This window comes from Amblyomma americanum, chromosome 10 (genome assembly GCF_052857255.1).
Source record: "Amblyomma americanum isolate KBUSLIRL-KWMA chromosome 10, ASM5285725v1, whole genome shotgun sequence".
In the NCBI taxonomy this organism is placed as follows: domain Eukaryota; kingdom Metazoa; phylum Arthropoda; class Arachnida; order Ixodida; family Ixodidae; genus Amblyomma; species Amblyomma americanum.
In genome coordinates, this window is record NC_135506.1 from 110,429,363 (window position 1) to 110,456,913 (window position 27,551).

Here is a 27,551-nt window from a genome sequence, read left to right on the forward strand (position 1 = left end):
ACACATCTGAAATACGGCTTGCGCCATATTTTCCACGTTTAGGCGCTGGCACATGGTTCACTGTACAGTTCACTGCACAGGCGCTGCCACATTGTTCGTTGTTCACTGTACAGCTTGTTTTGGTGCTATGAAGGTCCTTCGTTAGCCTTAAATATTCTGAGCTGTCTCATTCATTCTGTGAAATTTATCGCCAAACATTCAATTGGGTTTTCGCAGTTAAATTGAGTATCCAGATGACATCCCAAAGTGGAACTTTAGAGAAAAAAAGCGACTAGATCGTTTTTTGCACCCAGGTTAGGAACACAAAAGAATCTGCCAGTTGTGCTTAAACTTACAGTACAACTCTAGGCATTACAACAGGATGTTGCTAAGGTACTCACTTGTGGACATCCCAACGGCTGCACAGTAGACGCTCACTGCTCCTAAAGTTTGCTACAAAAACAAGAGGCACTGTCAATTCTTTTCTTTGGTCTGAGTAAAAAGACAATGAACTCAGCACAATTTCGCCAGTGTATTAAAGGCGCAAGCCGCTTCTTTATCTATAGCGTAAAAAAATAACTAAATGTACTTAGACTCTGTGTAGAGCATAAGAAATAGTAAGGATATGTTGTTTTAAGTGGTTCAATTTATGCTGATATTTTTTTGCACTACTCGTAATTTCGTGCGGATATTTTTTCTGCCAAAACTGCCAGTTGTGGAAGAGGCCTCTATCTGCTATAGGGGTGTTTTGAAACTTCTGGGGTACTTTAAATCTGTGCTTATATCCCAATATTTGACCCCCTTTAAATCTCGCCTCCCTCAAAATGTGGTTGTTTTTTTTGTTCCTTCCGTTTCAATATAATCGCGTTATGCTTCGTATACTGAGTTGCGTCAAAATTGTGGCTATAATCTATGGCAACGAGTGGCACGTTGTACTCATTTCATGCCCAGCGTTATCTACAACTGCATAATTAAGTCCACTTAATCTCGGCTACTGCATAGTCGTGCTAAGCAGCAAACTGCTAACAAATTTTGGAGCATTGGTGACTCTCAGAATGAGAATAGTCGTTTCCATGGTACTTGTTTTCACAATCTCGCCAAGCGCAGCTCTTGGGATGCTATACCGCGGGGCATCTGAAATCTGCAAACTGACTCTTCAAACACAGACTAAACATGTGATGAAGCAAGCATGGTGCATGCAGACTTCTTTCGCGACTGCAACACAATCTCATAAATATGATCAGAGAGATTAAGTTTGCCTGCGATTCGACGCAATTTTCTTATCCGCCAACCAAAACGGCGTTTTCCTGCTATTGGATATTTGCTCGTTGTCCTCGGGGGCGAGGTTTACCACAAGAACTTATTACTCCTCTGCTCAGATAATGGCTTATCTCAGATAATGGCTCAGCGCACGCCCCGTTCCAACTACACTGCACTATTTACGCGGGAGCATGAAGGTCTTGTAGTTTCCTTTTGTTTTCCTGTCTGCATAGCTTCAGGAAATGCTTCTTTATCGCGTTAGAGAAAAAATACCGTAATTTTCGGTATACAGTGGGCATCCAGTCTAAGTTCCGCAACCCCAGTATATAGCCGGCAGGGTCCAGGTGCAGGCCACGCATTAGAATATATGCACATGCACAGCACAAATATCACGAAACCTCCTAATAGAACAAATCTTGTCCATTTCATGTTGAGATGCGTGCCAAAGTAAAAAGAATAGTATGTAGTCAGGATCTTTAGAGATGGGCCAAAAAAATTCAACTTTTAAACATGCATTGTCTGTGGATTGCAAACCGTAAATTTTGATCAATGAAGAAGAAATTAAGGGGCCAACTTACACTGAAGAAGAAATAGATGAGGCAAGCCGAGATCCCTACGCTGCTTCCAAAGCGCATCCGTAGGTACTGTAAACATAGGGTGCCGAAAATAGAGAATGTCAATGCGTGTGCTAGCAATTCTCTAAATGATTTTCTGTTGTCAATTTACTCTCAACTCGAACAGCAGGTGTTATGCGATTGTATAAATAGGAGCTTCAATGCTCCTCTGTGTGTAAGTAAAAACCGCATATATTGGCCTTCAAACCCTCATTTACAAAGTATCTTGCATCTAAACACATTGGCCAGCAGCAAATACACAACAAATAAGAAGTATGAGCAAGGGAGCAGGAACAAATGAAAACAGTGTTGGCGAAGAAGGCGACTTATTGCACTAGGGCGGCTCGGGTTCGAGTCATTGGGGCTTTCCTTTGGAAGCAGCCTGATCGTCTTCACACCTACTCAGCAAGTAGCGTTGGTCTCGCTCTTTGAAACAACAGAGGAGCGGATGTTTATGGAACAGACGATGAAAGTGAAGTCTTCAGCCCAAAGGGAGGGGGGGGGGGGGGGGGTGTTGCGAGCCGAACAGCAGGAAGTTTGCAATCGTTAATTTTTTAGTATAACAAATAGCTAACAATGCAAACAGCTAAGAAATAAAACAGCTAATGTGACAACGTGGACCCTCATAACTACGAAAGGTCAAACGAGAAAAGAACTGCGAACTTCAAGGACAGCAAAACAAAAAAAAATTACGAGACACTTTGGCAACTAAAGTGTTGAGAGGTGAAAGCCGACCATTTTGTGACAATTTTAACTATGAATACTTCCCGTGGACGTAGTGTCATACAGTTCCCGTGGCTATATTGATACCCAAATTATACGTCTTTAGGGGTTGTTAAGTGTTAATTACGCTTAATTAGATATTTTCTATCTACTTTGACATAAATCGGACTTTTTTCCGACCATTCTGTGACAATTTTCACTATGCCGTGTCAACTTCTAGTGGATGTGACGTCACACCATTCCCGTGGCTATATTGATACCCAAATGATACATCTTCTGGGAATCTTGCGTTTTAATTACGCCTAATTAGATATTTTTTCAACTAATTTGACTCAAATTCGACGTTTTTTCGACCATTCTGTGAAAATTTTCACTAGGCCATGACGAGTTCCGGTGTATGCGACGTCAGAATGTTTTTGTGGCTATATCGACGTCCGTGCTATTTCGGCGCAATTTCGACATTTTTGCCTATAATTAATTAACTACTTACTTTACAGTAATCAGGCTTCGCTTCTAGGTTTATTTCTTCTCCTCTATTTGAAGCAGCCATTTTTTTCTGCTTTCTTCTTAGTTCCCGAGTTAAACGTGCGACACCCTCTGCGAACGGACGACACTATGAATATAGAACCCAAAACCACTGAAGAGACATATTAACTTCATACCCTTAAAGAGGAGGTTGAGCGTCCCCTCGACTTTATTTTTTCGAAATGGCACAGCTGGGAGGTCCATTGGTGAGTTGGATGAACAAGTACCAACTCTGACCACAAGGCAAACCGACATGCAGCGAAGCGCAGATCAGGAAAGAAACGAATTAGTACAGCTGCGAAAACATCGAAGTTTTTTTTTTCTTGGAAACAAACTACAGTAGCAGAGCGTTTTTGATAAAATATGAGTCGGCCCTTTATTTCAAACCGAACATAAAAAAGGCACACTGAAGTACCTGAATGCTTCTCTCGCTGAAAATGTAGCCTCTGCTGCCGAACGTTTCCGTTTCCACAAAACAACTGAGGACAGGCTGCGACACTTTCGAAACATTCAGATGGCAGAAGAAATAAGACTGCCGACATATTCACGAGCTGTTCTCACTGGCGAAAATAAAACTTGTCTAAACATACGGATGGAGTAAGGAAGCTCATACTAAATGTATAAGTTCACACGCTAGCAATGAGGGTGCTGCAGATCGGAGAAGACTGCAGTGACCGCAGCGGTAGCCTAGTCGTTTGAACATCCGCCTCGCATGCGGCAGGTGCGGAGTTCGATCCCCGGTGATACAATGGGAAGAAGCTTTCCCCTGCCTGGTGCTCAGCTTTTTTAGGGTAAAATGCCATTAAAAATGGGTCTCTGACCCTACCTTAAGGAAAAGAAAAAAAACTTTGTGCCACGGTGCTCTTTGGCCACAGACGCCCTTGCTTCATAAAAATTCATCATCCTCATCATCATCAGAAGACTTCAGCGTACGAATGCTGATGCCCATGCTCTGAGGAAGGATGCGTTCTCAATTCGTTGCAGAGTTCAAGTTAAAACACACTGCGCATAATTGGTTGAAGCGTTTCCGGCATTCTATGAGTGCAGGTCAAGTGATGTGGCGAAACAGTAATTGAGCGAAGCCCTATGAATGCTGCTAGAGAAAATATAGGAGTGACGCGACCAACATTGCACTTCTGGATTGCATCCGAAAAAATTGGCGCTTTCGGCAACCAAGCTATGCAAATAGGGCCCACCCCTCGCAGCATAGCGTATGAGTGGAAGAAAAAATCCGTAAGTACTGCAGGGGGAGACGGCTACCGATGAATGCTCTCCTCCAAACGCATTCACGGTTCCGCCAAGCAAGAGTTCAGTGCAAGCGTTGCGATGGCCGTGAGGCGGCATTAGCGCGCACAGATATGTTACTGGATACAACGACAATTCATGCTGGGCTGGAAAAAAGCAGTGATCTCCAGCCCTCAAGCACAATGCACGCCGCAAAACAGACTGAATTAACAGAGCATGCGATGTTGCAAACTGCTGTTGCATCGATGTAACGATGTATGAAGAACACTCCGACTGCGCTAAGTTGCTATTCGACAGTGGCAGTTAGCAAACTTTTTTTAACTTCATGTTTGGCACCAAAGAGTGGCGCAATGTGTATACTTACGTAAAATACCAAGCATTCGCCCAGGCTCCAATAAGCGCTCACCCCTGTTCTGTTCACATTTTGAATTTTCCTAAAAAACCGAACAAGCGCCCTTGCGATCATGTGCTATCTCCGGAATAATTTCATAACTATGGCACCCGATTTTTCATGTCCTCTAATAGACTATTCGAATCGTTCCTCTGGCATTTTCTGCGTTTACGCGGCACCGAGCACGTCCTCCTCTTTCTCTCTTTCTCGTGACCACCATCTTGAAATCAATGATCTGTCGTCGGACCAAGCAAATGCCCACTTCGCGATGTGCCCGTTCTGTATTTTCACACCTGGACCTAACAAGAGCCCATGGCCCTATATCTCTTCATTATGTTCAAAATTTAAGGTGGACGCACGCTGGGCATTTCGTAGGTAAAGAATGATCAGTTGCGACTCTTGTGGAAGGAAAAGCTAAACTTCGTACATGGGACAAGAGTTAATGTTGCGACAAGACAAAAAAAAATGCCGCTATGATTATTTAACAACCGGAGATGCTTGTCACATTTCACGACGACCCAGCATTTAGCCAGAAATTGTCCGAATAAATTTGGGAGATCGCAAACAAAAATCCTCAATGAACCAGCCTGGCCAGAGGCTACGCCGCAGTAAGGTGTGGGTGCGGGCTAGTTGGCAATGCATTGTAAGACGAAAAGCACGAAAAAAAAACCACGGACGCAAAGAAAAGACGAAGGACAAGCGCTAACTTCCAACTGACGTTTATTAGAAACATCGAAAGATATATAGACACAAGAAAGGGGGGCAAGACCAAAACTAACAATTACAGCAGCATACAAAAATTCATGTCACTCGATACCCGCTTGGATACATCATCTCCTTTTTTGAAAGGCCAATTTATGGCGTGCTTACGCAGCCACTGCCCGTCCTATCAATCTCTAGCGCCTCCAATCTCTCCGTTGTGATTTGCGAAGGATGCCGGTCGACAATTACTGATTGTGGGAAATCCGGAGCACAATGGCCGCCACCCCCATATTCACAGTCACGGCAGTGGATTGCCAAAGTTTCCCGCATTTGTTTCACATTGCTGGCATGTTCTCGGAAACGCTCATTAACGCATCGTTCACTCTGACCGACGTAAAAACGGCCACATGTCAGTGGTATCTTGTAAATGATGCCTTCAGAACAATCAGCATGCCTGTTGGCATGTCGTATCCTGCAGCCTGAATCTTGTTTTCCCGATGGGTTCGTCAGCCTACTGAGCCTGCTTAGTTTAAGGGGTTCTGAAAGCATTAAGGGATGCTGAAAGCACCTCGGTGATATTCATTCTCCGAGAAATCGTCTTGAGATTCTAGCATAAAGTGTGAATATACGGCAAGGCAACGACACTCTTTTTATCTGGCTTTTCTTTTTCTTTTGCAACTTTGCCACTGTCATCCTTTTGCTTCTTGAGGATGCCCTCCGCCACAGCACAAAGCATATGGGAGGGATAGCCTTAAGGGTCGTCCCTTAGGTTCTTGGACCTCAGGCTTGTTTGTTCAGATTCGCATGTGTGCTGGGTATACGAGCCGAGAGGTAAGAAAGCGCTGCTGCCTTTTGCTTCGGCGCACACGAAGCTTGTAAGAAGAGGCATTGTGAAAACCTGCCTGTCCAATGCAATAGAAAAGTCCTGCATCCACTTAGTTGGAGACAGTTTCTGTAGGCAGATTGACCGCCTAAGGGCGAGCGGCTATCCCCCCCATCTACTTTGTACTGTGGCAGTGGGCATCCTCAAGAAGCAAAAGGATGGCAGTGGCAAAGTTGCAAAAGAAAGTGAAAAACCAGATAAAAAGAATGTCGTTGCCTTGCCGTATATTCACACTTTATCCCAGAATCTCAAGAAGAATGCTCGGAGAATGAATATCAACGTGATGGTTTCAGCACCCCTTAAACTAAGCAGGCTCTGCAGGCTGACGAACCCATCGGGAGAACAAGATTCAAGCTGCAGGATAAGACATGCCAACACGTATGTTGATTGTACTGAAGGCATTAATTACAAGATACCACTGACATGCGGCCGTTTTTACGTCGGTCAGAGTGGACGACGCGCGAACGAGCGTGTCCGAGAACATGCCAACAATGTGAAAAAAATGCGGGAAACTTTGGCAATTCACTGCAGTGACTGTGAATATGAGGGTGGCAGCCATTGTGCTTCGGATTTCCCACAATCTGCAATTGTCCACCGGCATCCTTCGCAAATCACAAGGGAGATATTGGAGGCGCTAGAGATTGATAGGACGGGCAGGGGCTGCGTAAGCACGCCACCAATCGGCCTTTCAAAAAAGGAGATGATGTATCTGAGCGGGTATCGAGTGACATGACTTTTTGTATGCTGCTGTCATTGTTAGTTTTTGTCTTCCCCCTTTCATGTGCCTATATATCTTTCGATGTTTCTAATAAGCGTCAATTGGAAGTTAGCGCTTGTCCTTCGTCTTTCTTTAATAATAATAATAATAATAATAATAATAATAATAATAATAATAATAATAATAATAATAATAATAATAATAATAATAATAATTGGTTTTGGGGGAAAGGAAATGGCGCAGTATCTGTCTCATATATCTTTGGACACCTGAACCGCGCCGTAAGGGAAGGGATAAAGGAGGGAGTGAAAGTGCGTCCATGGATTTTTTTTTCCGCGCTTTTCGTCTTACAATGCTACGCCGTACACACGGGTCTGTAGGTTTATACAGCAAACGAAACTTCTTCACTGGCAAGACAATAGGAATTGAAGGAAGCACATTCTATTGGGGAAAAAAATTACAGTACGGTTAGTTCAAGAACCAAGAATGAACGAACGTGCAAAGCTGGCAAGCAGGAGAGAGAAGATGGTACTTCGCAATGCATGAACAGTTAACACTCCATAAATAAACTGAAGGGGACACTTAAGCCCCGCCCTAAGGCTTGGTTTTGGTTTTGTGGCATTTAACGTCCCAAAGCCGCTGCGGCTTTTGGGGATGCCGTAGTGAAGGGCTCCAAAAATTTCAACCCCCTGGGGTTCTTTAACGTGCACTGACATCGCGCAGTACACGGGCCTCTAGCATTTCGCCTCCATAGAAAAGCGACCGGCGCTTCCGGGATCGAATCCACGTCTGTCGGGCCAGCAGCCGAGAACCATAACCGCCGAGCCACCGCGGCGGTGCTCCGCCCTAAGAGTATGGCGCGATAGCGTAATGGGTCAATCCCCATATATGCAGAAGCTAATTATACACTTTAAATTATGAGATCCCTGGGACCCTGGGAGTCGTCGTACCACTTCTGGTGAAACGGTGCAGCGGTTAAGCGATACGCCGCTACACTGCTATATGGCAGGTGCTCCCAGAGGTGGACCTTGTACGGCCCAGGTGGCTCTTCCCGAGCGACAAACCATTACCTGCCACCTGCCACGGTGGGCAGTTTGCTCCCTATCCGGTGGGAGGGTTGTGATGAGGCTGCAAGGTCACGTGACCTAGGTGGCACACCTGCCTCCTAGGTTGCTCTCTGGTTACCACCTGCCAGAGTCATGCTCACCCTTTTTCGCTCACAACCGCCGACAACGCCGCCGAGGCCGGGTTTTCTCAACAACGAGGCATTTAACGCTGCCGCGTTAACCCTCACAGTGCTGGGCGTATTTAGAAGAAGCTGGAAAAGTAAGACATCACATACGTGGCAAGCACTACAAGCTAACGGACAAAGAATAAGGAGAAAGAATCACCGTTATGCGGCCAGATTCACGTGCATGGAAAATGTCAGCATCTACACAAAGTACCAAGCCTTCTACAAACAGTAATTGCAGGTCAGCACAAAAGCTGTAACGAAACAACAAAAACCTGGACAATATCTTGTGGGAAATGCAGTTTTGTTGATGAAAGCTAGAGAATTAAGAGCCACCGCGGAAAGGTAAGAAATATTATCAGAATAAATATGTGCTGTCATCATCGAGAACACCATAGCCGGTGGCAGAAAAACCGCAGTAACACAGGCTATGACGAAGGCGAGATCATAGAGGGAAGGTAACTGCTCACTTGCAATCGACGATAGAAAGTGGCAAAAGCCGCTATTAGTGACCCCGGTGGCCGCGAACTGCTAGTGAGCATTTCCGAAGCACCCCGATTTCCCAAGTTCAAAATTATAGGCGACAACGTGGTCGACCATGTTTGCTGCATTGAAGCTGGCATGGAGATGATTATTCAATACACAAGCATGGCACAAGTATCACACACGAAGTGAATACATGTTCGGGCGCGGACGGCTGGAATCAGGCAGAAAGATTACGCGGAATAAATTGTGCAAGTACTCACGTAAGCAAAGTTGCACAGATAGAAAGCAGACAGACGAGACGTGGTCGTTCTAGAAGCGCGCCATGGATTACAGTTGCTTGAAGCGCTCAAGAAGTGTGGTGCAGACGGCCTTAAAAGCTAGGGCTAGCTCCGAGGCATCCTAACCGCACAAGCTTAAGAAACAACAGTCTGAAAAAGGGAATGGTATCTGCGGCGAGACTGGAGATGCTACTGCCAAGCAAGAAACCCCTGCGCCGCACTACAAAGTACATTCGTCTCTGTCCTGTCTAAGAATGGTTAAGTAAAAGAACAATTAGAGCAGGGACGTGTGACTGCTCGTTCGAGTCGGAAGGCGTCAAGATTTTCGGAGTAACGTATAATGCCGAAACGAAGGCAGGACAAAAGCTGAAGACGCCAATCTCCAACCGCGCAATAACCCTCATTCGTTTCTGGCATAAAACATATCTAATCAGCAAACGGTGTCAGCCTCACTCGGTGAAACAATAAGCGTAACAACGCCACTTAGTGCACCAGCCTTTAGAAGCAAGCTTATCAGTTTCTTTTTTAAATTAATATATTAAATGTTTTTCCTCCTCCCTCTTTTCTAGACGAATATAAATTACGACGTTGGGTAGCGACTGCACATCTTAAGCGTCTGATCGTTTCCAAAGTATTGGGATTCGCGTTTCCCTTTAAGGCGTTTAGTGAAATGTACGTCTTTTGTTTCTCTTTCCCTGCGTATGCTGCTTTAGTGTGGTCCAAAGCGCTTAGTGCAGAGTAACGACGCTCCCTATTGTGTCTGCACAGGAATCCGTTTGGGAACAGGAATGTTCGAAGCCGACAAGTTGGAAAAATTTCTTGTGCTAATTGAGCTTAATTCACGCAGTGACAGGAAGGCACCGGCGTACAGTGCACAATGTGGAATTAAAGGCATGGAAACTGAAAATGCTGTTCGGTCTGATTTCGGGGGGTGGGGAGTGGGGGGGGGGGGGGGGGGGGTTATGTCCTCAAAGTTTATTTTTTTCGCAGCTGCTTTTTTTCCGTGTAGCAACATAAAATGCAAAATTTTTGCTTAGTATTGAGCTGAACGCTGAGCCTAATTACATAATTGACCGCTAAATAAAACAAAATGTTCATGTAACAACGAAATAAATTGAGCTCTGTGTACCGCCTCAAAATCAAGAGTTACCCATTACTGATCTGCAGTGATTAAACTAGCCCAAGACTTCAACTATAAATATAATGCCCACTGAAGCCCGGTGCGCTTACGAAATGCTCCAATTCCCGCAGCCGGCGTATAGTTTGCGCCCAGAAACCAGATCACTACAAGGTAGCTGAGGCCGGAGTATTAATAGCATTTCTCTGCAAAACGTTTATGGGGAAAGTAGAACAGCGTACTATCCATGTCAGGGCTGGAAGCCTGCATTCTCGGGGCAAGGTAGCTTAAAAGTTCTCGCTTTGCGTAGCGCACCGCCACGTTCGAACCTGTGCGCCTTAGATGTTTCTCATGCGCCTTTCGGTAATCCGTGTCGTTGCGTCACAAAATTGATGGGCTTCAGAAAGTAAGGCGAGCATAAAACTGGGCAATACATAAAAGTTATGTCACCGGCAAGTCGTCAAAAGTGTAAATGTACAGATTCTGGCAAAACAAAATTAGGGAAGGTCTGAATAATCAGTTTATTTGACTGCAGTGGCGCGGTAAAGTGACAAGGTCTCGCGACTTATCCCATCTCCCGTTTTGCTTTACGCTTCGCTAAATTTTAGCCAGAAGGTGTACAGCAAAACGGGAGACGGGACAAGTCGCCAGACCACGTCACTTCAACGCGTCACTTTTGGATGTGCAGTTAAAAAAACTGATTATTCAGCCAGCATCACTCACGACATCTTCAGAGAAATCCAGTTCAAGGCCAAGGAAACCGGTCCTAATAAAACTAAGAAAAATTGCGAAGTGAGACATCGTCTACGAGAAAGTGCTCGAAGAGGCGGGAATTTATGCACGCCACTTTTTTGGGTGCTGTCCAGCAAGACAAACAAAGGGTCCTTAATTAACAAGTTTTTATTTATTGCAATTGTTATTTGTCTTACCTTGCGCAAACTGTAATAAAATTATCGCCTCGTGTCATCACAAGCGAATTCCATTAGTAAAAGGCTACACTTCGGGCAGAACGCGATATAATTAGGTTCTGTGAGCCTACCGACACGGTGAAGGTTTACTGCTTGGTACAAATCTCTGCACTTCATTTGTAACTCTCCTGTATGGTCTTAGAGTACAAACATTGGCGGTCGTTTAGCTCTGGTTAAACCTGGAGTGAGGCTATAGCTACAGCTGGCCGAGTGGAACGTGCTCAGTTGAATTGAAAAGTCAGTCTTCCGCCGCTCCGTTTCGCTGGGCGTTCTTTCTTCATCTTCGTCCCACTTGAGACGGCGCATGCGCACAGCTGTGGCAGCTCGGTTTCGCCGGCGCGCCGCGCTGCCCGCAGCAGCAGCTACTCCGCACAACGTGGCTGGTCACGTGACCAACCACGTGATCAGTTATGGCGTCGCGTCGCCGACAGCTTCTCCACACCACGTGACCAAGCACGTGACAGCGTGACGGCACCGCCACGCTGAAGGCTCGAAATGTTACCGTAATGCAGCTATCGCTTCAAAAATTCGGGGGACACTTAAGCCCCGCGCGATAGCGTCAAGGGGTCCTTAAGCGGCTTTGGGTCCTCTTTGCCCATCACTTCGCAGACACAGACACTGTTCTTTATTTTACTCTGTTCTGTTTTTATTTTTTATTTTTACTTTATATTTACCGCAAGACACACTCCTCCCTTAAACCAAGTGGTACGAACATTCCTCAGTGTAAAGGAGTAGTTCACCCGGCTCACGACCAAATGGGCAGCGGTTTCAGTCGCGGCTCGGCCATTTTTCTTTTTAGAAAAATTGATATTCTTTCTTCAAAGGCACTATTTAATGATGGTGGAATGACGTCAAGACCCTACAAACCAATGAGGATTTGTGTACTGACGTCATCGCCGTTGTACTGTGTGATAGTAGTGGCGAGTTTGAATGACCCGCTCTGGGTCTTGTGGTTGTGACATGAAGGCTATCTTGACCACGCTCAATTTCCTCGACATGCTTGCTCCGGGATCTCGGCTGAACGGTATCCTTCACCTTATCGCGTTAAAAGGAAAGCATTGCCAGTTTGCAGGAACAACATACGAAGAAAGCTCGGGAGAGCGTCAAGGAGCGCTGATGCCCGCAAACGCATGGTGTCGCAAAGGATTTCTGCCGCAGAATAGCAGAAGAGTAAATTGGGTAATGCGAAATACAGGAACTACAGAAAGCTTCTCTTTAAGCAAGGGGACGCACTCTTTCTTTGGGGGAAAATAGGGCTACTTGAGCAATGCAATCTGACAATGAATTGAGTCGTGTTCACTCAGACCTCCTATAACGACCAAATTCTCGTGGTCACGTCCTGATAACCTAACCAAACTGCACGTACATTTCCAAAGCAAAAGAGGAACAACTGTGAATCTAAGACCGAAAAAAAAACGCTTAGGGATAAGGCAAGAAATTCAGAAGGTTTACGTCGCCACTCTGCACGCGAAGCCTGGCTGTAGTACTGCCAAGTCTGCGTAGCGGATCATGGAGCAAAACAGCGCCAGTTTCTGTCTGAATACAGAAATTGCGATTGGTATAGGCCGAAAAAGAATGTGTAGGTGCACATAAAGTCACCTTTCGATGCATTTATTGCAAGATTGTGCGTTCATTGCGAGATTATGCATTGTATAATTTCGAAACATGGTCGTATCTTGCCCCGCGCACTCTCTTATTTTGCCTCGGGGCATAGTGAAAATGCGACATTTTTGAAGTTTCTATAACACAAATTTCACAGTGTTCGGCTGCAGGTTACTTTTTCGTACTTACAGAGTGCAATTTCAGAAAGACAGCAAAAAGTTATGTGCATTTGTTTGTTCCTGCGTTTAATAAATCAAAAGAAGGAGACTATTGCCATAATGTTCATGGTTAAACGACCACTAACTTTTCTCGGTGCAGAACCCGCTTAAAACGAAGTGACTAAGTGGGGTGAATTTTCTTGAACGCCACCATGTGATTACAATTCATCATCTACTTGTATGAATTGCTTCCAGTATTTTATGGGTATTCACGCTGCTTCTACACTCTCTTTCATACGTCAGGTGCAGCGCTCTGCCACGCTGAGCGGAAGTACTCCGCATGAAATATTCAAGAGAGACGCCTTACTCCGCTCTTGTTTCGTGGCAGCGTGATGTCAGCAATAACAGCGCATGTAGTAAAGCTTATGAGTAATGTATCACGCAATAGGCCTGCAGGCGAGATATCTACTATTTTTCGCTTACCACAAGGAATTCCCCACTACTTTTTGATCGTGGATGTAGGCAGCGCAAAGAGATGTACCTTTGACAGCCTTGCACATGACGTATGACATGGAACGTAATACCTGTTCTGATGTAAAGAGGATTGATTTAAAATATTCCGCTATCTTCGTTTTTATGACTTGAATGGCGGCAGATTGGGCGGAATATTGGAAGTCCTCACAACCTGGAGTCCTGCAACAGCCTATTTGCACGCATGTGAACATAGAGAAGTTTCTAAGCTAGGTATACGTATTGGAGCCGGACTAATATAACATTCCTCCAGGAATATGACAAAAGCAGAATCACAAATTTCAGCCAGAACATGTTTTTGAGCTCGAGATGCATCTCTTGCTTGCTTCTGTCATTTCCCGACCTGCGATCGCTATCATGCTCATTATAATTCGGCATACAATACGGAGAGTGCGCAACGAGTTCTCCCACAGCGTTTTCAAACTAACAGCTGCAGGATAAGGCACAATGAGAACCAACCTTCCAGTTTCGCAAAAAAAAAAGAAAACAATAAAACTGGCGCCCTAGAAAGTGTTTTATCGCATCCTGTTACGTGTCCTTGCCTTAAGCGGAATCCAGCCCCCCCCCCCCCCTCCCCCAAGCATGTGTGGCTAGCTCCACGTCTTAAGGAGGTACGGATGACTTACCTCGAAGACTGATGTGACCTTGAGTCGGTAGAGCACAGGCAGAAAGAAGAATACAATGAACGGCGTCATCATCGCTATGGCCACGTTGTCCCAGAGGAAGTGCATGCCGTAGGCGTACTGGTGGGCTGACATGCTGACCACGCCGACTCCCGACGCTGAAGATGCCAGCATGGACACTGCGAGGGACCAGGTGGGAAGGCTTCGACCGCCCAGGAACACTTCCTCTTGCCGCGCTTGAGGGGAAACTGAAGTAGGAGGTTTCTGACGGCCTCGCTGAGCGCCTGTACAACATTTGCGTATAGAGTAGTAAAGTCCCAGTGCCAGGCTTGACGCCGTGAGAGCGCAAAAGATGGCATAGTCGAGGATGTGGAGAGCCATAGTTGACGCGCTCCTCTGTCTCCTAACAAATTTTCCACTTTTTATAGCTGTGTCTGAGGAGCCTTGGGGTTGTTCTCGCTGAAGGGGCACTGCGTCTTAGAAAAACATAAAATTAAAGAAAATCATCCCATTAGCTTCAGCTTTAAAGACTCGCGCTCGAAGATACTCTACGGCCAGAGGGCATTTAGGTAACAACTTCAAAAATACCGATTGCACACCGTTATAAATATGAATTCCGCCTTGGAAGGTACTAACGCGTAGAAGAAAAGCTCGAGTTATAAAGCAGCTTATTACACCGCATGTAAATCGGCTCATGTATGCAGCCTACAAAGCGCTATCTAGTAAAATTTTGCCGTTAGCCTGGTGCCGTGAGAGTAAGCAGGCAGCTGTAGTGAGCCTTGCCCTCATGTTGTAAAACCTTCCGTGCATTTTTTTTCAGTCTTGCAAGCATCTTGAAAACAATTGCAGCAACCGTGACTAAGAAGGCAGCGCAGTTACTTGTCCATCGCAAAGACAGATCGAATGGTTGCCTTGAATCGGCTCTCGAACGAGCACACGCAACACCGGCTTTCTTATTTTTGCCTTCGGAAATATAAAATCACCCGAGTCTACCATAAGCCTACAGTAGGTGGAAACTGGGATGCCTTTCAGCGGCGTCATGGAGCCTATTGTCGAAGTTGCTTCTGTCATGGCGGAAAGGCATGATCATGGACGGCCCTATGGCTGCAGCGGACAGTACTGAAGTAAAACGTGTATGCCGCGATGGTAATCCTTCCATTCTACGCATCCTGTTTTCTGAAACTTCAAGTTCACCGCTGCTCTCATCATTTCAAAGTGAAGTTATTGAACCTTCTAATATCAATATATTATTCCAACTCACTCGAATTACTCAGGTTCAGATAGTTCACTTGAAGTCACAAAACTGGCGTAGATACGGACTTCCCCGCTACCAATTGGACTGATGCTCCCGTGAACTCTTTTTCTTGTACAAGTACGCTCGCCGACTATGCAGGCTTATTATTCAACGGTATCTCACAGCGTCTGGCTTTCAGGTGTAATTGAGCAAATTTACAGCTTGCTGCCATAATTCTTGACAAAAAAAAATGTACGTTTTCGATTTATTTCATTGCAATCTTCTTTATGTTCCACTTTATGTACTGAACATGTAAGTGTACAGATGACACAGGAGATGTCACTCTTTCATGCATTCCTTAACAGCCGCATGGAGTCACGTCCAGTATCAAACGCCAAGAATCAGTAACCGTTGTGAACTGTTTTGTAGCGAGTTATAAAAGGTATCGCGGAGCTCCTGATATGTTTACCAACCACAGGCCTCTGCGCCAGACTGTAGACTAACTGTTGGCGTCCTTTCTTGATACAAACCGAAGGAAAGCATGTACATGTCCCATACTACAAAATACTTCTTCTCTTCCCCTTCCTTTGTGCCTCTCTCCACATCTAGGGTATCCAAGCGGGTATTCCATAGTTAACGCCTTTATGTTTCCTTTTTTGGTGTCTCTCTTTACGACCGGCATTCAGGCAGCCGTTATTTCGGCGCATGGATGTCTCAATCCCCACCAAGTTGCCTTCAATGGAAGAACGCCGTACATCAATAACTTTACTTCTCTACTGCAAGCGATCAGGGAAAAAATGTATAAGGAATTGTTTTCCAATAGATGGACTCAGTTATCGAAACGTATCTGGATCGATCCCATCTCAGTCCGTAGAGGGTTCTCATCCCGGTGAAACAGCATTCGAGCAATAAAAGGCAAAGGCCCTAAACCAAGACTATAGATTGGTTAATCTCCAATAAAGGAAATTGTGGTATACTGATAGCGCATGTTTTAAACTGCATTTTCATGTATCGCTTATCAGCCACGCAAGCAGTCGTCGGCAGATCACATGTTCATCGGCCTATAAAAAGGCACTGTCTCAATAAACGTTTGTTCAGTTCCAGCCTGGCGTCCGTCTGATACACAACAGTTGGCGACGAGGCAGCGACGGCGATGGCCGTCGGCAGGATCGGCGAGTATCGTCTCGGCACGAACGCGTCATGGGACGAATACGTCGAGCGCCTGGAAATGTTCTGCGAAGCGAACCAGATAACGAAAGAAGAGCAGAAAAGAGCAGTCCTGTTGAGCAGCTGCGGCGAAGAAGTGTACGGGCTCATCGTAACTTTGGTGAAGCCAGAAAGACCGACAGCAGCAACCTACGAAGAAATCAAGACTGCCGTTCGCAAGCACCTGCATCCAAAGCCTTCGGAGCTGTATGCAAGGTTTTTGTTCTACAGGCGAAACCAGGCTGCCGAGGAATCGGTTGCGGACTACGTCACGGCGCTTCGGAAGCTAGCCGAAGACTGCGGTTTTGGCAGCGCCCAACTCCCGTTGGACGTCATGATGCGGGATCGTTTCGTATGCGGACTCCGGAACGAAGGGGTTCAACAGCGACTTCTCGCAGAACACAGCCTTACGTTTAAGGTTGCGTATGACTTGGCCACAACTGCAGAAGCAACCGCTAAGCAACAGCGAGACATACGCAAACACGGTCGATACGAGACGGACTGCCAGGAAATGGTACAAGCAACCCGTGCGAAGCAAGACACCCCAGCGGAGGGGTCCAGCTGTTACCGGTGCAACGGTAAGCACGCTCCACATTTGTGCCGTTTTAGAAAGGCGACATGCTTCAACTGTAAAAGGGTTGGACATATAGCTAAGGCTTGTCGGTCGAAAGACGACAGTAGAACTGCTCGGAAGACAGCGTATGAGCAAAAGAAGAAAGGAGATAAGAGCAAGGGCGTGTACGAAATGAGTGCGTTGTTTTCCCTGTGCGAAGTGAATGAGCAAGAACAGAAGTTCATGGTTCAAGTAACGATTGAAGGGCAAGAAGTTCCGATGGAGGTTGATTCTGGCGCATCGTGCTCAATTGTGAGTGAAGATACGTTCAGGGTTGTTGAAAGGAATCACGGTAAAATACCACTGCAAGATTCTGGAACAACTATCGTAACCTGGTCAAAGGAGCCGTTACCCGTGCTGGGTCAAGCAAGTGTCTTGGTGGAATTCAAAGGCAGGAAGGCAAAGCTACCTTTGCTCGTAGTACAGAAGCAAGGCAACAGCCTGATTGGGAGAAACTGGTTTAACCCGTTAGGTATTGGCTTGCGGGGTATACAGCAAGTAAACGTGGAGGACGTGCCTTCGCGATTTCCCGAGGTGTTTCGCAGAGACCTTCCTGGCTTCAACGGACCGCCAGTTCACATCGAACTGAAAGATGACGCCCAACCGGTGTTCCTCAAAAGTCGACCAGTTCCATTGGCCCTCAAGGACGACGTGGCCAACGAAGTGGACCGCTTGGTGCAACAAGGTGTATGGGAGCCCGTCAGCTACTCCAACTGGGCAACACCACTGGTAGTGGTAAGAAAAAAAGATGGAACTTTACGTCTTTGCGGCGACTATCGCAGTACCGTAAACAAAGCTATTAAGAGCAGTGGATACCCCTTGCCCACTACAGCGGAAATGCTCACAGCTCTAAGTTCAAGCAAGTTTTTTACCAAGTTGGATCTAGCCCAAGCTTATCAGCAGCTTACGCTAGACGACGAGACGGCTGAGGTGCTCACAGTTAACACGATAAAGGGACTGTACAAGGTTAAGCGGCTGCCGTTTGGCATTTCGGTCGCACCTTGGGTTTTTCAACGAGTCATCGACACGCTGTTAGCGGGCGTTCCCGGAGTGAAAGCTTATCTGGATGACATATTAATTTCTGGATGTAACGCCGAAGAGCACGCCGAGAGATTAGAGACTGTGCTATCGCGTCTGCAGAAGGCACAGCTACGAGTAAACAAGGACAAGTGTGAATTTAACCAGACGAGCATCGAATTCTTGGGACACAGGATTGATGACTCAGGAGTACATCCCAGCCGAAGCAAGACGGACGCCATCCAGCAAGCGCCTGCGCCCGCAAGCAAAAAGGAGCTGCAAGCCTTTTTGGGATTGCTGAATTTCTACAGCAGTTTCCTCAAGGGCAGGACGGAAGCGGCCGAACCGCTTTATCGACTGCTAGACCGTGACCACGAATGGAAGTGGACAGGTGAGCATCAGCGGGCTTTTGAGAGACTGAAAAATTTACTCAGCTCAGACGCCGTACTTGTGCCCTACGATTGCAAGCGTCCTTTAATTTTGTGCTGCGACGCATCGCCTGTGGGGGTGGGGGCAGTGCTAGCCCATCGTGCGGATGACTGGAAGGAGCAGCCCATAGCTTATGCTTCTCGCACTCTTGGCGTCAGTGAACGCAACTATGCTCAGATTGATAGAGAGGGTTTGGCTGTGGTCTTTGGCGTAAAAAAGTTCCACCAGTACCTAGCTGGGCGAGAATTTACAGTGATAACAGACCACAAGCCGTTACTCGGCCTGTTTAACACGGACAAGCGAGTGCCCGAAGTTGTGTCGCCCAGAATGCTGCGTTGGATTTTACTGTTGTCTGCGTATAACTACCACCTTGAGTACAGACGAGGCCAAGACAACTCCAACGCCGATGCACTCAGTCGTCTACCAGCCCCGGGAGACGAGGACGAGCCAAGACCGCTTGGGGACGTGCTCTTGTTGGAAGCGGTCGACTGCGCACCGCTGCAAGCGGCGGACATTGCTGCGCTGATCAAAAAGGACTCCGTTCTATCCCGGGTAAAGGAATGGCTACTCAGTGGCTGGCCGTCAACACAAGTGGACAGCAAGTTTGCGCCTTATGAGGTGAGACGGTCGGAGTTGTCATTGCATCGTGATTGCATACTGTGGGGGAATCGCGTCATAATTCCAACCGCAGCAAGAGAGAATGTGCTGCAACTCCTGCATGCAAATCATCCAGGGATGAGTGCCATGAAAGCATCAGCTAGAGGGCTCATGTGGTGGCCGAAGATGGACCACGAAATTGAGGAGTTTGTTCGGCACTGTCATCCGTGCCAGAATAACCGGCAAAGTGATGCCAAGGCTTCAGTGCATTTTTGGATCAAGCCAGATCAGCCTTGGAGTCGACTGCACATTGATTTCGCTGGCCCAGTCAAAGGAGCCGTTTTCTTAGTCGTGGTAGACGCGTACAGCAATTGGGCTGAAGTCGAAATCATGCCATCCATGAAAGCTACGGCTGTCGTCAACAGCTTAAGGAAGATGTTTGCGACACATGGTGTACCGGACGTTATCGTTTCAGATAACGGCACAGCTTTCACTAGCACAGAGTTGCAAATGTTTTTGAAGTGTAATGGCGTGCGTGCAATTTTCACTGCACCTTATCATCCAGCCAGCAATGGTAGGGCGGAGAGGATGGTAAGAGAAGTTAAAGAAGCATTGAAGAAGCAGCAGGAAGGTTCGACACAGTGCAAGATTTCCCGGTTTCTGTTTAAGCAACACACAACGCCACATTCGGTCACGGGAAAATCGCCAGCAGAGTTAATGTTCGGACGAAGACTGAGGTCAGCGTTAGACAGACTCCATCCGGACCGGCAACACGCGCCTGAGTTACAACGACCGGAGACTAAGAGGTTTCGGGTCGGTGACGCGGTCTACGCTAAAAGCTTTTGCCCAGGTCCAAGGTGGAAGGCTGCCAGTGTTGTGGCAGTCAGAGGTCCGGTGTCGTACGTGGTACAGCTAAACAACGGCGAGCGTCATCACAGGCACCGCAACCAGTTGAGGAGCGCCTGGACGCGGCTCGTAGTTGACCCAGTCACAAGTGAGGACTACCACGTCAGGCTTCCTCCTACAGCCAGGCAGCCACAGCCGCTGTCTGCTAGCCCAGAAGCAACCCCTGGGGCGAGTCCAGGCCAAGCCACCCAAGTACCGGTCGAGCCGCGAAGATCAACGCGTGTTCGACGGCCTGTCCTGCGTTATGGCATTAATGGCTAGCTAGTCCGTTTTGGATTGTGCAAATCTTAGGAGAAAGGAGTGTGGTATACTGATAGCGCATGTTTTAAACTGCATTTTCATGTATCGCTTATCAGCCACGCAAGCAGTCGTCGGCAGATCACATGTTCATCGGCCTATAAAAAGGCACTGTCTCAATAAACGTTTGTTCAGTTCCAGCCTGGCGTCCGTCTGATACACAACACAAATCAAACTCTTGTCTCAAGGCACGTGTTCCTCTGAACGCTGCGTCTTCTTTGCAACGCTTAACAGGGGGTTTCAGCAAACTCAACCACTACGTATTGAAAAAATTGAATTTTTCAAGTGTAAAAATGGTTTCTACGGCATACTAACTGCAAGCGACGTTGGCGGATGCAAGAAAACAAGAGGTGAGTAATGGTATCTAGTAACTTGGTTTATAAATACCACGAGTGATGTCTTCAGCTATTACGGTTATATGCCGGGTTGTAAATACAAATTTGTGGCTGGCCGTAGGTATGAGCTAAACCAGTTTTTAGAATTGCGTAAACGCGACCTCCCTCTGTGCTGTGGCTTAACAAATTTTAGCAATCTCGCATACCATTCCAAAACCACCCAACTACTGGGAGCACAGCAACGCCCATCAATACGCGTAACTCAATGACACAGTTGTCACATAACCTTCTCTGTCCTGCCCGCGGTAGGCTGCTCTCCTCTGCTCGCAGCTCTAGCCCACGGGGAGCGGAAAGATCATGTCATAAGCGTGCCATTCATGGAGTGAAATTGTTTATGGGGGTTTAACGTCCGAAAGAGACAGGCTATGAGGGACGCCGTAGTGAAGGGCTCCGGAAAAATCGACCGCTTGGGGTTCTTTAACATGCGCTGACATCGCACAGCCGACGGGCCTCTAGATTATCGCCTCCATCAAAATTAGGCCTCCACGGCCGGGATCGAAACCGTGTCTTTCGGGTCAGCAGCCGAGTGCCATTACCACTGATGCACCGCGGCGGTCTCATGGAGTGAAATGATCTAGTGGTGGCTGCCATGCGGACTCCACTGCGGCACACCTTTTGAATCGTGCACGAGATGATCAAAATTTGTTGACCTCAGCACCGAAGGTTATAGAGGTATTGAAACGTTATAGGACCTCATGTCGCTCATACTAATTGCGAGTTTCGAACCTAACTGTTTCCCACCAGGCATATAAGTAATAGTTAGAAATTTAGCAGTTTTAATTTGGTACTTGTGAGGTCACAGCACGAATCACTGTGCGCACTGATGCCTTACGGAGATGTAATGCTCCACGGTCGGCCTTCTACAGTCACAGAACAGCGTCAGTATGAATTTGTCAGTACGAGGTGTTTTTAGAAACTTTGCCTTCGTCGGCGCCGATGAATGCCGCTGTCCCTTTACTTGCTCGCTTAGTCTCTGCAGCTGGAAGTGATCTGCCTATCATGCGCGTCCCGTGACGACACGCCTTAGGGAACTATTTTATTCGGCTCTAAAGCGAGTAACGACGCCTGACTCGGGTCCAGGAGGTGTCCCTTCAGTTTGGAGTGAATTTTTTGTATGCACCTAGATGAAACTTTACGTAAATTGCTGCAGGTGCCCCATATTGCATCATCATCTTGCCATGACTAATCCGCAATCCTTGCAGCGCGTTGTAAATAGCTAACCCTAGGTTGTCTGAGTTCATGACTTCCACGGAAGCAGTAACGCCTGACGTAGTCACAGCGTTAGGTCCTCAGTGATGCTGTGCAATTTGCACTCTAGTGCTGACACTTAGAAGGGCTATGCCATCAGATAATCGGAGTTTACAGAGCTACTCTTCGCCAACATTTATCACCAACATTTCTCAATCCAATTCTCTGAATATTTCCTACAAACGCTCGGTGCGCAGTAGTGGGGATGTCATGGCTGCCTGCCTGACACCCTTCCTGACTTGCATGGCTGCCTTCCTGACTTCCGGAGGAGCACAGTCACAGTGCATCTAAAATACACGGTGTTTTAGCAATCTTTTGGCAATCATTAAGAATGGCATTGTGCTCTTAGAATATTTCACAACACCAGGCAGTCATCTGGACAGTTAGGATACTTTTTCCAAGCTCCTGGTTTGCTCACTCACGAAGGTAGATGAGTTCATTTATAAGTCCTGACTTCAGGGCAAAATATTTCATGTAAACATGGAAAAGCGAGTTGAGAAATTCTTATTTCGCTTTGAAAATCAGTTTTCCCCGGTGCCTTATTACTGAGCTATAATCAAAGGCCTCGTTATTTATTGACTGGTGAATAAGGGCTCCCCGTCACGATTTCAGCACCCACAAAAGCACCCCATTTGAAGAAATTCGACAACACAGAGCCGCAGTGAATGAACTATTCACCTATCACAGCAGTGGTTCTGCGATTAGTGCAAGTGCTTCGTTTTCCTGGCATCGTGATGTCATAGCATGTGTTGAACTGTAACTGCGTAACAAAAGACGCGGTTACAGTTCAACAAACAGTTACAGTCTCTGACAAAAGTGTGCTTGAGGCGTTACATTTGACTGAACAGTTTTACGAGGTATCAGGTGCGGCTCTTAATCTAGGCCATGGTGAAAGACATAGCTTAGGTGAGCCAACGCCGCCGCCATCCATTGCACAATACTATTGTGCTTCCTTCTCGCTCGACAGATGGCGCTTCCAACTTGCGCTCGTAGCGGTGCCGTTCGTGGCTTTAGCAGAGCGTCTCCGTATGCAGCTCCCAGAAAAGTTGCGGTCATCAGCTGGTTTTTAGACGTTTGTTACACTGTGAATCATCGTTAACTCTGAAAAAGTTGTCCGCAGCTCAGGCCGGGCGTAAAGCCCCTTTATCGACGCTCACGCAAGACGACGGATAACGCTACGGAGAAGCTCTGCTGCAGCACGAACCAAGCAAGCCAATATTACATAGTTTTCCACTTTTCTCGGTTACGACATGGACCGAATTTACTTCTCACTCAAGAATGAGGTAGAAAGGCGCATCAAGTTAGCAGTCGCGTTTGAGAATCCAGCGGCTACGGCCCACCCATGGGGAAATGAATGTCTGTATGTGAAAGCGGCTGAACGCTTGCCTTAGTTCGGTTACGCGAGAACTTCATGCGATTTCTGTGAACATGATGAGTGGGTGTTTTCCGTAGCACATTAAAATTTAGATCCCAGGTAGAACCTTATGTGTTTATTTCATACATGAACCAAAAATTATTCGCTGCAAAACTCGAACCCGACCGCGGCGGCTGCGTTTTTATGGAGGAAAAACGCTAAGGCGCCCGTGTACTGTGCGATGTCAGTGCACGTTAAAGATCCCCAGGTGGTCGAAATTATTCCGGAGCCCTCCACTACGGCACCTCTCTCTTCCTTTCTCCTTTCACTCCCTCCTTTATCCCTTCCCTTACGGCGCGGTTCAGGTGTACGCCGATATATGAGACAGATACTGCGCCATTTCGTTTCCACAAAAACAATAATAATAATAATGATATAATAATAATAATAATAATAATAATAATAATAATAATAATAGTAATAATAATAATAATAATAATAATAATAATAATAATAATAATAATGATAATAATAATAATAATAATACCTTGAGCGGGCAACAGTTTGGTGTGCCCTCTTTTGAACTGCCGGCTAACTACTGCACTATCCTCTCGGCGCGGAGCGGCGCCTCTTCCTTAGCGTTCGCTCACCCAGCCTACTCTTACACCGTGATCTAGGCAAATCCAAGGGGTTTTGGTTGGGCCATTGGGGTGCAACCGCGTCATTATGGTGGCATAAGCTGGGACAGCGGGACCCTTCACTACCTAGGGGTTCCTCTTCACCAAATTCGCAACAGTGGAGCCTACTGGAATTCACAGATAGTCTCCATGAGACGACAAACGCATGCTTGGAAGCTCAAGTCTGCAACATATTTTTATTTGCTAAGCTTGCCTATGTGCTGCAGGTTCTCTACTGTGCGAGGAAGAAAGTGCAGGTGATGCGCAGAATTTATGCTACATTCCTATGGCGTTCTCAGTGGGAACCCACGCGTCCCGATAACCTATTTCTTCCTCTAGAGTCTGGTGTAATCGGCCTTGTTGACTTTTTCGTGCATCAACTTGTTTGGGATTTTTCTGTTTCAAATCTTCAAACCATTATTTTTTAGTAGCCGTGCTTATTAGGCGCTCAGTGCTCAGGGTGTGTTGCTGAGCTTGTTGGTTTGACAGTCTGAACATTGTAGCGCTGGCAGACGACAGACGAAGGGAAGACGAGACACACAGTGCGCTGAACTAACACACACACGTAATCAACACGTAATCATGTGGGTGCCAGGACACACCGGGATCGCCGGGAACGTAGAGGCAGATAGGATTGCTCGAGAGCACACAAACCGAGCCTCTACTCAAACTGACCTCGACAACCCAGCAGCAGACCCGGTACCCCTGAGCTACTAAGACAATCTAAACTATCACAGGGGAACGCGACTCAAATATCCGCCACCCCATAACAGCCTACACCAACAAGATGCAGTAGGCCGGAGGCTGCTGCAAACGGGGACTTTCCCCAATCTAAATACCTTAAGTAAAATCTACCCCACGCAATACAGCAGCAAATGTCCGTGGTGTGGAGAAAAACCTACGTTAATGCACATAACGTGGGTGTGTCAGAAAAACAAGGATCTAGCTGCAATAAACAAAAACCCGAGTGCGGAACAGTGGGAGGGGATGTTCTCCAGCGAGGACCCGGCCGTCCAGCGCGGATTGGTGCGGAGAGCCTACCTGGCGGCATACCTCAGTGGAACCCTGGACCAGGGGCCCCAACCCTGTTAAGACGTTCTGCAATAACTCATCGGAAGATGAAGAAGACAGCCCGTGACCGCTAATAACACATTTTAATATCCAATATAAATAAAGTTTTTCCGCCTCCTCCTCCTGAACTAACAACTTTAATATTAAAGGAAGACGATCCGCACGTTTTTGTACAGTGACCCAAGACAGCAGTGATTACAGGGCGCACGCGCAATTCAAAGCCAAAAAACACAAGCAAAAAAGCAGGAGCAGTGCGCAGGCGCATTTCTTTGAATCCACACCATGCAGAACCAAAAGACATATAGGGGCACGACCCGCTCCGGTTGGCCAAACATCAGGCACACCCCCATTCAAATCGAAATCAAATCGTAGCAGCGAAAGGGAGAGGGGACGGTGGAAGGGGCGCAATAAGAACTCTTGGCAAAAAAAAAAAGAACTATCTACACACACCGGCAGCCCTGTGCGGCCGGCGATGACAGGGATGAAAAGAACAATAAAAATCAAAAGGCAAAAAACGCAAAATCGACATTAAAATCGCGGTAAACGGCGTGAAGACATGCATAATGAGAATGAGCTGAAAGGGTGGTTGGAATGGGAAAACAATTAACAGCCTAAAAGCGGGCGATGAAAGCCAACGAAGAACACGGCCTAAAAAGATGTAGTGCTAGCTAACAAAGAACATGGCCTAACAGGGGAAGAGGGCTAACCATAATATCGACCTAAAAGAGCAAAGCTAAGAGAGGGATGAAAACTAGAAGAAAGGAATGGAAGTGGCGTCCCTAAAGATATTTAAAGAGTAGTGGCAAAAACAATGGGTTGTGAAAAGGAGCCGTGTAGGGAACCACGGCACCAAGAAATTAAAGTGAATCGGAGAGAAGCTCAAACTCTTTTTCCAACAGGGCTATTGAGGGTGTACTGACGCAGGCGTCTTGCTGCTTGTTAATGAAACCGGCCTCAATTATCTCCCGAGTGAGTTGGTTGCTGCTCTTTGCCAGAATTTTTGTTGCCTTATACATCGGAGGGCACCTGCGACAAGGACTGCAGTCACGAACGTGGACGGCTAAGTTGCTGGAGTTAGAGTTGTGTTCGATCAGTCGTTTATTAATACATCGACCTGTCTGGCCGATGTATTCCCTGCCGCAAGATAAAGGGATGGAGTAAACAACTCCTGTGCAGCAACCTACGAAAGGATCACGATACCGAACTGTGTATTCGCGAACTTTTTCGCCAGTACCGTTCACTCTCCTGCAGAGTCTGGAGAGGCGGCGAGGGGCTGAAAAAACAACGCTCACTCCCACTTTTTGTACAATCCTTTTTAGGTTGTGAGAAAGCTGGTGTACATAAGGAAAAATGGCGAGTTTCTTTTTGCGCTTCCTTGCATGCGACCGGGGGGGGGGGGGGGGGGGGGGGGCGTTTGTACACTGCATTTTGTTTAACATTTTTTCAGCTACGGAGACTAGAAGCAACGGCGGGTATCCGGATTGACGTAATCTCTGCACCTGGTTCTGAAAACTCTTTTCTTGACAGTGCTCACAGGATTTCTTCAGTGCGTTATTGAATGCAGACTGGACTATGTTTCGTTTGACGAGTTTTGAATGGGCAGCATCGTATGGCAGAACAAGCTTATTGTCCCTTAGTTGGAAATTCCAGCAGACATGTTGCGGCGTAAAAAGAAGTAACTCGAAAAAGCGGATGGAGCCATTTTTCGGTACTTCGTGCGTCAAAACCAGAGGAGACAAAGTTGCACTGAAAAGGTATAACACCTTGCGAACTTCAAGCAGAAAGGCATCGTTTTGACAGTCTAGGGAAATGAGGTAATCGTCCACATATCTAAATATTTTTAGAACTGGCAAATTTTTGAGTTTCTCATTCAACACTCTGTCATGCATAGCCAGGTACAGGTCACTCAGAATGGGGGCGATACAAGACCCTATGCAAGTACCTTGTTTTTGAATAAACAGCGACCCATTCCATTCGGTGTAGCTGGATTTCAGGTAAGTAGAAAGCAGTTCTAAAAAACCACCGACAGAACAACCGCATGCATTTTGGAAAGCAACATCACCATGATGGTCGATACAATCACTTACACACCGTATGAGGTCATCGTGAGGAATCGAATAATACAGGTCTTTCACATCTATAGAAAACCCAAGGAATGCCTTGGTCCGGCCTTGCTGCAGAAATTGAATAGTGTCGTTCAAAGTTTTCACCAGAAAACGGTCATTAAGTGAGAGCAAGTCAAATTTTGTTTGCAAAAACCTTGCAACACATTTTTGCCACGTGTCTTCCTCTGACACAATTACGCGAAGCGGGCATGCGAGTTTATGCGTTTTTGCGCTGAAGAACATTGTGAGGGACAACTTGCTGCTATCATTTATAAGGCGGGAGAGCTTATCAAGGTTTAAACGTTGGCATAAATTTTTTGCTGCAATTTTTACCTTCGGTAGAGATACACCTTGACATTTTACAAAGC

At 46.6% G+C, this 27,551-nt stretch overlaps 2 protein-coding genes across 2 annotated transcripts in view; one reads left to right on the forward strand and one right to left on the reverse strand.

The window, feature by feature from the left end:
- Nucleotides 1-27,551, reverse strand: part of LOC144106178 (putative sodium-dependent multivitamin transporter) — a 107,542-nt gene that overhangs the window by 55,431 nt on the left and 24,560 nt on the right. The window contains exons 3-5 of the mRNA XM_077638916.1: nucleotides 14,038-14,510; nucleotides 1,818-1,883; nucleotides 381-432 (exon numbers count right to left, since the gene is read on the reverse strand). Coding sequence (XP_077495042.1) covers nucleotides 381-432; nucleotides 1,818-1,883; nucleotides 14,038-14,415 — 496 coding nt within the window. The 5' untranslated portion in view covers nucleotides 14,416-14,510. The remainder of the gene's footprint in view (nucleotides 1-380; nucleotides 433-1,817; nucleotides 1,884-14,037; nucleotides 14,511-27,551) is intronic.
- LOC144108628 (uncharacterized) lies at nucleotides 16,241-20,301 on the forward strand. Its single transcript, XM_077641817.1, has 2 exons — nucleotides 16,241-17,822; nucleotides 20,158-20,301. Exons 1-2 carry the CDS (start codon nucleotides 16,422-16,424, stop codon nucleotides 20,299-20,301), a joined length of 1,545 nt encoding a protein of 514 aa, XP_077497943.1. The 5' UTR covers nucleotides 16,241-16,421.

Coding starts and splice junctions, on each gene's coding strand:
- LOC144108628 (XM_077641817.1), top strand. CDS start 16,422: ATGGCCGTCGGCAGGATCGGCGAGTATCGTCTCGGCACGAACGCGTCA. Junction 17,823..20,157: donor GGGCAACACCACTGGTAGTG/GTAAGAAAAAAA, acceptor TTCCTCCTACAG/CCAGGCAGCCACAGCCGCTG.